The sequence below is a fragment of the Hylobates moloch genome, unplaced genomic scaffold (assembly GCF_009828535.3).
Source record: "Hylobates moloch isolate HMO894 unplaced genomic scaffold, HMol_V3 SCAFFOLD_16, whole genome shotgun sequence".
Lineage (NCBI taxonomy): Eukaryota > Metazoa > Chordata > Mammalia > Primates > Hylobatidae > Hylobates > Hylobates moloch.
This window is the reverse complement of record NW_026652291.1, coordinates 24,227,039-24,239,088: the sequence shown is the minus strand read 5'-3', so window position 1 is coordinate 24,239,088 and position 12,050 is coordinate 24,227,039. Positions and strand designations below refer to the sequence as shown.

The 12,050-nt window shown below is 35.1% G+C and overlaps 1 protein-coding gene across 7 annotated transcripts in view; it reads right to left on the bottom strand.

Annotated features, from left to right (window-relative positions):
* Positions 1–6,672: 6,672 nt before the first annotated feature.
* Positions 6,673–12,050, bottom strand: part of GTF2A1 (general transcription factor IIA subunit 1) — a 63,707-nt gene continuing 58,329 nt past the window's right edge. For all 7 annotated transcript variants that reach the window (XM_058429873.1, XM_058429872.1, XM_058429871.1 and 4 more), the window contains one exon: positions 6,673–6,826. In XM_058429873.1, the coding sequence (XP_058285856.1) occupies positions 6,719–6,826 (108 nt within the window). In that variant the 3' untranslated portion in view covers positions 6,673–6,718. The remainder of the gene's footprint in view (positions 6,827–12,050) is intronic.

Here is a 12,050-nt window from a genome sequence, read left to right as displayed (position 1 = left end):
ACACATGGAGCATGTCAAAAAGGAGGCTTTAAGAACATGAAAATAACACTAAGTATATATATCACACACCCTCTTTATAATGTAGAACTTAAAAACTGAGTGCCATCTCAAGATAGAGCACAGGGTCTTTATAAATTTCACACACCAAGAAGGAGAGGAAGTCTTGGAAAGTCGATCAAAGCAGACTTGTGCTAGAACAAGTTCAGGAAGATGTCAAGGACTTTGGAATCTGTGCTCGTTCAACTCCTACAAATGGACCTCCAGTGGCCTCATCCACTGAGGCCCCAATTGGCCCCCAGAGAGAGGCTATGCAAGGGATGAAGAATCTTGAAGGGACTCTGCCAATTCTACCAATCAGTCACTTCATCAAGACTGTAGGCAGTTTGAATATGGGTCTGGTTGTCACGGTACACATAGGAGGTATTCAAGTATTTGCGGAATACATGAATTACACAAAATATAATGGGCTTAAATGCGACAAACTCCTTTATGTTCAAAGATAATCAGCCAACCACAATTGTGATGCTGATATTACAAGTATTGCTATTTTGGTAATTCACTGAAGATTTCTGAATAGGATATTGAATGTCTAATGGGAAGAAGGGGCTAATTGTGACGGCAAAAGACTCCTACAAGGGAAAGGTGATTCTTAAGACATACTTTGCATGAATAATGCTTTTCTTTCTTGGTTGCAAACAACAGAAACAGACTTATTTTAAGCAGAAAAGGGATTGGAAGGGTACAGTAGTTTGCAGCAAAAGTCTGCTTAAGAGGTTGCCAATAGCACTCTTGCCCCAGTCACTATCACACCACCAGACCTGAACATATATAGGACCTCTGACTGATCCTGCAACTTTGTTTCATGCTCTTAAGACTCAAAGTCCTGAGTGTAAGCCTCAGTCTGATCACCTCTCAGATTTTGGTCCGTTTCTGGATCCAGTGACAGGTGACTTCTTAACGCGGGCGGATCACGAGGTCAGGAGATCGAGACCATCCTGGCTAACACGATGAAACCCCATCTCTACTAAAAATACAAAAACAAAATTAGGAAGGCGTGGTGGCGGGCACCTGTAGTCCCAGTTAACTTGGGAGGCTGAGGCCGGAGAATAGTGTGAACCCGGGAGGCGGAGCTTGCAATGAGCTGAGATGGTGCTACTGCACTCCAGCCTGGGCGACAGAGCGAGACTCTTGTCTCAAAAAAAAAAAAAACTTCACTCTCTTCATCTCTTGCAACTAACCTGGGTGAACTTTAGTTTTCCTGGCCCCATTTGCCCCACTCAGCAATGTCACCCTAACCTATGCATCATTAGCATGGAGGTTCTGTCAACACAGAGAAGTCAATGTACTCTTTTTCAAAGTGGAGGAGACATTGTGAGAATCAGAGTGATGTAACCGTATCTTCAATGTTTGACAACCCTGTTTTGCTCCTTAAATGAACTGGACAGACTCCATTCATATTTGGAAAAGTGATTTTTAAAATGATAGTTCTATCATAGTTTTAGCTTTGAGAAAAATTCAACTTATTTAGACATATAATTGAGGATTTTTTTGGCGGGGGGAGAGAGGGAGCTTAAAAGCCCTCCCACTGTTTGATTATCCCTCTCCCATACCCAGCACTCAGTTTTCTTCCCTCTGATACTTTCTGCTGTAGCCAGATGCATTGTTTCACCAACTTACCCTTCCAGGATTGTTTGGTTATAATGAACTCTTTCACTGGCTCTCAATTTGTTTTTGTTATTTTTGACCGTTAATTTTTTCTGGTTCACGAATAATTTTAAATTATGCAAACTATGAAATTAAGCAAATAATTGTGACATCTGAGTGCTGACCGTGTGTAATAGGCACCAGCCTAAGAGCTTTACATGCATCACACCTCATTTCATCCTCAAAATCTTGTCATTTTACAGATGGAGAAACAAAAGCCAAAAGCTTAAGCTTAATCAAAGTAGGAGCTTGAATTAAACTGCAAAATACAAGATTTGCTGGCAATAAATAAGATGTCTTTATTATGATTATGTTAATAGTTAAAATTTCCATGTTTTCTAGATAGTCTGTTAACAGGATAAAAAAATACAAAAAGGCGAGCTTCTTAATGATTCAGCTGAATTAACTATAAAATTAAAATACCTGCTATTTAGTATCTTCTAAAATAACACAAAATATATTCAATACGCAATACAAACCTCAGTAATCCAATTCTCCTAATATGCAATTATTTATAACCTCTGAAGTGGTTTGGCTAAACAGAGAAATAACCATGTTTTTATCCTAAGTAATCTATACTTTGGAGTAGAAATACTTATTTAATACAGTATGTTAATTATTAATATTTCACAAGGAGTAATCTTTATTTTGAAAAACAATGTTAATTATACCAATTTTTAGTTATAATTTGTTAGTGTGAATTCGCCCAACCTAAATTCCTGTGTGACTGGAAAATACAACTTTTTAAAAGCTACTATTAATAATTTGTAACACAGTTTACTAACTCAAATTGACATCTCAATCTACTTATCTTTAAGGTACAGAATTTAGCATCTTTTTGTTGTTGTTAAATGGAATTCTCATTAACAATGTAAAGCATTTTCCTTTCTAAATTGTATTTTATTCAATTATCTATAACAATGCCATATACTAGTAAGCAAAGCAAGCAACATTTTTTTTAAATAACATCTTTAATTAAAGTTTTTGCAAAGGTAGAATATTAAACTTAAAATAGGTCTTAGTACATCAAAATACTAAGTTCTCTAATTGTATTCCAAGATGGTCTTTAAAACATAATATCCCATATATCACAGAAGAGCAACCTTGATCTGCAATGAATTTTACAAACATAATAAATATATTTACGCCATTACACATAACAGTATGTACAACAGCAGTTGACAATAGTAGCTCAGAACAGCAAAAAGGATTAGCCCCGCCCCCCAAGTCATAGTCCTGATGCAGACTGGACTGATTAAGGAACCTTGACTGAAAGAGTAGTTACTAACTCAATGTGTAGTAACTTCCCTTAAAAGAGAAGAGAAAAAGTTTTTTTGTTCCTCAAAATAAACAAAAATGTTAGTTTGGTGTGTTCTTCATTAAACCATAGACTGACAAAAGACAGAGTAAGGCAGGCTTAAAAAGGGAAGAATATAAACTTCATATAATTTTCATAGCATAACAGAGGACTAAAATGCAAAGCTATTTAACAAACTCACGAGGAAACAAATAAAGCAACTATTTTTAAACTAAAGAATTCAAAATCTGCTATAGCTGATTCTGACAGGTAGGTGGGAGAAAGACATGACATAAAATGAAAATGTACAAAGATGGATCAATAAACTATTACATTGCACAAAAGCTCAAAAAAAACTTTAAGATGAAATAATCGGAAAAACAGGAATTTTCTCAAGTGGAAGAAAATGCTAGGTCATAAGGAGAACTCCCAAGAGGAAATTACGTCTGTTTTCCTATACAAGGGGTATTTACCCTCTGATAAGAATGGTGACATTATTGCTATGAGAATCAAAAATTACTCTTAGAGGGAGACAACTCTTTTTCATTCCTCCATAAAAGCCAAGAAAAAAAAAATCACTATAGCAAAAGAAAATATTCATATAAAAGTTATATGTTATTTCCTAGAACCAGAAATCTATTATGCTCATTAAGCACACATTTTAATTACTACACACTGCTCAAGTCTTGATGTAATCTTAGAACAAGAAAGTGGCTTTGCTTTTAAAAGAGGCAACAGTGTAAATGTGACATTATGATGGCATTTTAATTAACAGAAAATGTGAACATTTAAAAAATAGAAAAGCCCAATATAAAGATCCCCCTCACATAACAGACATTTTACTCTAGAAATTAATTGCACATTAAAGAGTTGTTTTAGCCATATGTGGCACTCCACAGAAATTAAACATGCTCTCAGGCATTCAAATGGTCTGATTACCCAAATGACCACCAAGCAGGAGTTTGTATACTGAAAGGCACACATTTCCATGTTTTATCTTGTAATTTTGTGTAAATTTTCCTTAGCACTGTTGATTAATGTTAATTTAAGTAAAAGGTGCCATCACCATCTGTGCAAATCTAAACAAATCCTCTCCAGAAACCATTACTTATTTTCATAATACCAAGTCTGAACTATTTTCTGCCTTTAGATAAACATGCTACTTTCATTTTCAAATTCTGAAAGTGGAAATCCCTTGCCTTTTCAAAGGAATGACATTTTAATGGAACCTAATATGAAATGATTTGTTAAATATAATGTTAAAAGCATGATTAAGAATTCAAGTACAATAAAAGATAAGCAAGTGACATTCTTACAGCAAAAGCTACTATAATAAAACTAAAACATGCTATTTGATTAGAAAGGACACGATGCAAATAATATATAAGAGCACAATTTGGTATGCAATGTAGCTTGGACCAGCTTTCAGAATTTTCACAGGTAAAAGAAAAGCATTTGCCAAGTATACCATAATTAATATGCAATACACAGGTGCAAATACAAATGGTTATTTCCTGCTTCAAAAATAACAAAATAACCACTCTGAAAGCAGTGGTTGTTAATATTTGAAAAATAAAGTTATAAAAACAGGCCAGTATACAACGCTACTATGAATATGAATGTCTACATAGAGGGCCCAAGACAAGCTGAATATCATACAGTAATCCAAGTTTCAGTAGCATAAAAACTACTACATAGCCAAAGGGTTTCACTTAAGCAACACTGCAGCACTGCTGAATTTCTATAGGTAGTTCAGGTCACTGACTTCTTTACTGAGTAAATACAAACCTACTAGCAACTATATTGAAGAACAGTTGAACAACAGGACTTCTGTGATGTTACTCTCTCCTATTTCCTCTTCTCTCAGTCTTATTAATAATAATATATATTTTAAAACCTCTGTGTACTTTGAGAGTCGCAGAATAAACAAACTTCCCCTCAAAAAACTAAATTAATATAGTCAAAATAAAAGCTGTATTACCAGTTATGGCATCTAAATAAAATCTAACTACTAGCATGCTAGACACCACCATTTACACCAAAGTTGAGAACATAAGTTAAAGAGATCAAGGTGGTAAGTTGGGTGGAAAGTAGAAAAAAAAATTTTTGCCTTTTTTTAAAGTTAAAAGATTTGTGTTAAAAAAGAAACACTATATAATAGCTCACAGTTTTCTTCTTTGTAATGTACTTTAAAAAGTTTATGTGTTACTTCTGAAAACACAAAGGCAAAAGGAAGACAAAAACTGAAGATTAAAAAAATATATCAATATACAAGTAACCTAAACACACGTAAATTTTGTCAAGATAAATCATGGAAAGTTGAATTCGTTGTAAGAACACAATGGTGAAGACAAGCATTCCTGCAGTTCTCCCAGGCAGTGAATTCACACTGAACACAGCAGTGCCATATTGTTCTTCAGAGCCCCTTACAGAATACAGACCTATGCATTCTTAATATACATATTACATTTCTATTATTTTTAATATACAAGTCAAATTTCTATGCTTTCTTCCCGATGTGCAAACTGGAGCCAACGTCTTTATTTTCAATGGCCTGGAAGGGCCACCAAACAAAAGAGAGGTAACTTAGTGGCCCGCCCACCTCTTCCCCCCAAATTTTCCCCTCAAATTACAAAGTTGATTTTAAAAACTTGTTGAATTAGAATAATAGATTTTTAAAATTCTTTACTAGTAAACACAAGAAACTTTTATAATTACTAAATTGTTTAATAAAAATCCAGGTCCTCACCACCTGTCCTATGCTAATCAATGCACAGACTGTTAACTGAATGTTTAGCTTAAAAACTAAACACATTTATAAGCACACACTTCAGCCCAACAGGAAAAGTCTACATATATTCACGTGTGTACAATTTCAGCTAGATGGTATGCTTGCAAAATAAAACTATATTCCTGAGGAGCTAGTTTTGGGCTTCTTTTTAAGGTGTGGCACTAAAAGAAACAAATTAAGTTTTTCTGTAAGGAATTAAAGTTGTGATTTCAATTCCACTAAACTCAGACAAGACCCAAGTCTTTAATTACATTTAGTAAGTATGAAAACCTAATTAAAATAAATATCCATTCCTGGGTCAAATTTTATCTCCAAACTATGAACACTGATAACTTTAAATCTTAAATAGATGTTTCATAAAGCTGGAAAGGAAGAGGTATATATCACTGAGGGAGAATAGCAAGTAAAAATATTTAAGACCTATTATGAGAGTTTTAAACTGTTTTCTTATACAAGTGAATTAAAATTCAACACAATTCTTACCCTTTTGTAAAAAGCTCACACGCAACTTTTACCAAATATAACCACATACAATAAGCAGTTTCAGTTCAATCTATCAAAACGGAAGTTTCTTCAGTTCATTCCAACAAGTATCTTCTGATTGAACCCAAGTTGGAGGAAGGAATATAGACAAAGCTTTACATGCTAATTACCGGTGGCAGGTACCTGTATTTAAAATCAACAATTATGGTTTTCCTACACAAAACCCCAACCCTCCCACCCAACAACCCCAGGTGCTACAGTTCCATGGCTTGCCAGTAAGTAGTGTCTATGTTGTCAAGGTCTATCTTTGTTCCAGTAGCTTTGCTTCTACTGCACTTTTCTGACATGCAGAAATGAAGTTTTGGTTGGCATATGCCCCAAGTTTCAAACTGTCCACTTTACATTTTTTTTAAGTTTATTTATAAAAGAAAAAAAGCAACTCTTCACCATTCTGCATCTCCAATGGCTTTGGAAAATATATAATCTCTTCCATTAAGATTCATAATGCCATCCTTGAGATGAAATTTCCATTTGTTTTTACTTCTGTGTATCTAAACAAAAACAAAATTTTAAAAATTGAGATACAATCAGAAAACAGAGAAAACAAGTAACAAAAAACCCATACATACACACACACACACACACACAAACACACACACACCCCACAAAACAGTATTTACAGTATTGTATTTGCAAATTGGTTTGTTTTTGTAGAAGCAGGGTCTCCCTATGTTGTGCAGGCCGGGCTCGAGCTCCTGGCCTCATGTGATCCTTCTGTCTCAGCCTCCCAAAGTGTTGAGATTACAAGCATGAGTCACAGCACCTGGCCTAAGAATTGGTTTCTTAATAAAGTTTAATTTCACCAAAAAGAACAAAAAAAATCACACACACACAAAACTCACTCACTAGGTGGGTCTAAAAACAAATTTATCTGTAATTAGTACTATTTTATAGCTTTTAGTACTTGTGTTCATTAAGTACTAAACAAAAAATATTTCTTTACAAAATGTCTTATCTCTCTACCAGGTTTGCATCTATATTTTCAAGGTCTACCTCAAAAAGACTCCTCCACAAAGCTTTCCCAAATCTTACCGGCTAAAACTATTCTTTTCCACTGTTAAATTCCCAATGGTATTTTCATTGATATTTCTTACATTATTTGTAAGTAATATAATTATGGACTCATTTCTTCTACCAAAATAAAACTCCTTATAGAGTTCTCAAGACCTAACATGGAATCTTATACATAGCAGTATTTTAAAAATACATCTAAAGGATGCTAATCATCCAGTCACTTACAGCAGATTTCAAAAACTATGTACATCCACAGTTAAACAAAAAGAGCTGAAGGACAGGCTCTGGGCACTCCCATCTTTGCCTTCACTTATAGTCCTTAGTTGTTTGTAATTCCATGGATTTGGTGGGGGAGAGGAGTTGTAAAACTTAATGAACTGAAGTGACCTTTCTTCCTTTTCCCAGTAAGTCACACTAATTATTTAATGTTCAAGTTCCATATCTTCTGCAAAGAAAGCCCCATGGTTCTCCCTATTCTATGATCTAAAGGTACCTAAAAAAAATAAATAAATAAATAAATAAATAAACTAGCTCAGGTTTTCATTTCTAGAAGAAATGACAGCTTGGATATGGTTCAATGGTTTGACCAAAGGTATACTGCTACTAAGTGACAATCATGATTTTCAAGTCTTGGTCCAGTACGCTTTTACTAAATCAGTCTGTTTCATATAATAATGCAGAAATGCTCAACAGGTACAGATATTTTCTTTTTCTTTTTTTTCTTTGAGACAAGAGTCTCACTCTGTTACCCAGGCTAGAGTGCAATGGCGCCATCTCGGCTCACTGCAACCTCCCCCTCCCAGGTTCAAGTGATTCTCCTGCCTCAGCCTCCTGAGTAGCTGGGATTACAGGCACTCACCATCACGCCCGCCTAATTTTTGTATTTTTGTAGAGATGGGTTTCACCAGGTTGGCCAGGCTGGTCTTCAACTCCTGACCTCAGGTGATCCGCCCACCTTGGCCTCCCAAAGTGCTGGGATTACGGGCGTAAGCCACTGCACCCAGCCAGGTACGGATATTTTCTGAGATTTCATTCCTAAAATTCCATGGCCTAACCTCCCAGTGCAAACATTCTTTATGACATATTCCTGGCAAACGGTTGTGCAGTATCTTCTTAAATATGATTAGAAACAGTAAGCAAAGAATTTCAAATTAAGTTATTCCTTTTTGGAACAGCTGTCTTGTAAAATCTTTCAGAGTTTACCCTTAGTGAAATCTGCTTCTCCAACTTCCATTTATTGATCCTAGCTCTGCTTTTTGAGACTTAAAAAAAAAAAAAAATCACTCAAACAAGCTTCATCTTATTTAGAAACTACTCTCATGTTCTTCTTCTGGATTCAAACTTTTCTTACTTATTAAAGCAAAACAAAGCACAATAAATGTAAAACAGCAGGTAGGGTAGAGACTGTTGGATTAAGAACTAATTGGCCGGGCACAGTGGCGCACGCTTGTAATCCCAACACTTTGGGAGGCTGAGGCGGGTGGATCACAAGGTCAGGACATCCAGACCACGGTGAAACCCCGTCTCTACTAAAAATACAAAAAAAAAGGCAGAGGTTGCAGTGAGCCAAGACCGCGCCACTGCACTCCAGCCTGGGCGACAGAGCGTAAGTCTGTCTCAAAAAAAAAAAAAAAAAAAAAAAAAAAAAAAGAACTAATTATACCTCTGGTCTAAATACACTACGTAAATGCTAAAGTAGCATCTTAAGATTGATGACTTGAATGTCTAACAGACATACTACACTTGGCATGTCCAACCAGCTCCACATGCAGCTTTTCCTCATCTGAACTGATGGTATCACCATCCTTCTTTCAGAATCCTCATCAAAAAAAATCTTGAGAGTCATTCTTGATTCCTTTTTCTTTTCTACCACAAATCTCAGAGTCAGGAAATCCTGTTAACACTCTCCCTTCAAAACAAATCCAAGATCCAACTACTTCTCACCAACTTTAATACCATCACCCCATCACCATAGGCTGAGTCATGATTATCTCCCATTTGAATTATTATAATATCCCCCTAAATAGTCTCCTTGTTTCAGCAACCACTGCTTCCTCCTCATATTATGCTCTCTACAAAGAAAGCAAGGTAATCCTTTCAAAATTTACATCCGTTCATATCATTTGTCTCACTGAAACCTTCCAGTAACTTTTTGATTCACTTAAGAGTAAGAGCCATGTCCTTACAAAATCCTTACCATCTGCCTTCCCTTACCTCTCTACCTACTACTGTACTCTCCCCTTCCCTCCAGTCTAGCCACACAGGCCTCCTTGCTGTTCCTCACATCCAACAGACTCTGCCACCAGATGACAGGGCTAACTCTTTCCAAGTCTTTGCTAAAATGTCATTTTCTCCAAAGACCTACTATGACTATCCTATTTTAAAACTGAAACCAAACCTGTCCTCTTTCCCTGCTCTTTATTTTTCCATACCAATTATCAGCTTCTAACATATAAATATTTTATTATGTTTTAAATAAATAAATAAATCCTAATTTATTATGTTTTAGCATCTATCTCCCCTAATTGGAGTAAGCTTCCCAATGGCAGGGACTGCTCTGTTTTAATCATTAGGGTATCTCAAGCTCCAAGAATAGTGCCAAGGGACATCATAAACAGTATTTGTTGCATGAAAAGAGCTCTGTCTCCCCTTTTCTTTGATTTCCTATAAAGTATTATTTATTCTACAAACATGTATACAAACGTATTTCCAGCATGAACCAAGTGACTGCAATCAGAAAGACAGTGGGCTTAGCTAGACAAAAACAAGAAAGTGATGAGTAGCCAGGAAATAGAGATTCTACAGACAAGTAAAGAAACTAACTGCATTCTGTCACAGGACAGGACAATTTGCAAAAAATAAATGTAGGAAAGTTTCATGGGCCAAATAATCCACACAGTCAACACTGAAGTCATGTTGGGTAATAAATGGTAAATATTTTTATATTAATAGAAGTACAAAGTCACAACTGAAAAAGCAATCCATTTACCAGCCCTAAGCCCTTCATGAAGGAATGTTCTTAAAGCCAGGAGAAAGCCCTCTTAAATTTCCTAATTAAAAATGTGTTAAAGCAAGTTTACCTACATCTGATGCTATTTTCGCCAAATGCTGTATCAGCCCTTATCCACCCACAGGTAAGCAAGAACTCTGCCATATTATTAGCATTTAACTAAGATTCTGATTTGATTGGCAATACAAGCTTTGTTAGTCCTTCTATGATCTCTTCTAAAATTGACTCATTGTTGACATTCTAAAGTTTAGGCTTCAAAACTACATTCCTGAAATTCAAGTTGGCTCAAACAATATCCAACCTCATTTTATGCAGTCACAGAACACTGCTGTTCTTTACTATTGGCTAAAGACATCAAGCCATCACTCCCCTCCAATCTTCAGAACAATTCATTTGATTCTCAAAATTAGACCTCTGCAAATTTTAAAATTATTTATCATTCAGCACACTATTTAGAGCTACTTTCCACTTATTAATTTAAAACAGTAATGTCTCTGGGAGCAAAACAAACCAATTTTAACATTTAAAATATTATGAGTACAGTTTGTGCCAAAGGAGAATACATCCATTGTCTTAAAGTAGGAAGACACTTAGAAGTATATTCTTCAGTCAGGCTAAAACAAAGGTCCTCTCTTGCCTGATAAATCTGACATCTCATCATGAAATTGTGTTCTGGATAATCTGGTTGCAAGGAAATCCTCTGAGACTTCCTAACAATAAAGATTTAATGGTATCTTTTGTTTTAACCTCACAGTCTTGCTCTATGTGTATCTAACAGGAAATCACATTTATTATACTGCGCATGGTATATGGTTTTAAGAACAGTCTCTCAGAAGTCGTTATGCACAAAAATGAATGCTGCGAAACTCTCAATGACCTTATTGTCTTTACTCTATAACTTCACTGGTAAAAAAAACTAGCCTAACTCCACCTCTTTATTAGTAAATAAGATCCACAGTATTGGCATTCTCCCTATAGGTCTGTTTGAAGTAAGCACGGCTACTTATCACATTCATTTCCATAAAAGCAACAGAATTAAGATTTTCTTCATCTATAAAGGAAACTTTATGCAAGGCACGAATTTTACATGTTCATAACTACATCGCCAGGGCCTAGAATAATGTCTGGTACATTTCCGCACTCTATAAATGTTGAATAAATAAGCTTTTGTTAGAATTTTCAGCATTTGGTAAAGATCTCTACTAAACTTACAAATGCAACGTAATATTTGCATGCATTATAAATTTAATGATTGCAATAAAAAAACTGTATTCCAATTTAAATGTCTTGAAAACAAAAATCTCAGAAATAATACAAATAAATGTAACAAAAATACTTGGAAAGAAGCACCCTGTTTAGGAATTAAGAAAACAAGGAATCAATGGCTAGTTTTCACGGTATCTGGTTTAAATATTCCTTAATGTTAGCAAACTACGGCAAAGTTAAATAAATATTTTAAATAATTTTCAGTAAAAAGTTATCTGTTTGTTTTTAGCACTGTTCATTGCCTTAGTCTTCTCCTTAATAATAAAAACAGTTATAGAGATTCAACTGAACCCTTCTAGTTTTGAGATAGTTGAGGCTAAATAGAAAACAGAATTATCTCATTGAGTTAGCTATTACCATAAAGGACAACCTCAAAGTGGCTGTTTACTCTGCTTACAAGTTGAAAGACTGTCTAAATAGAAAAA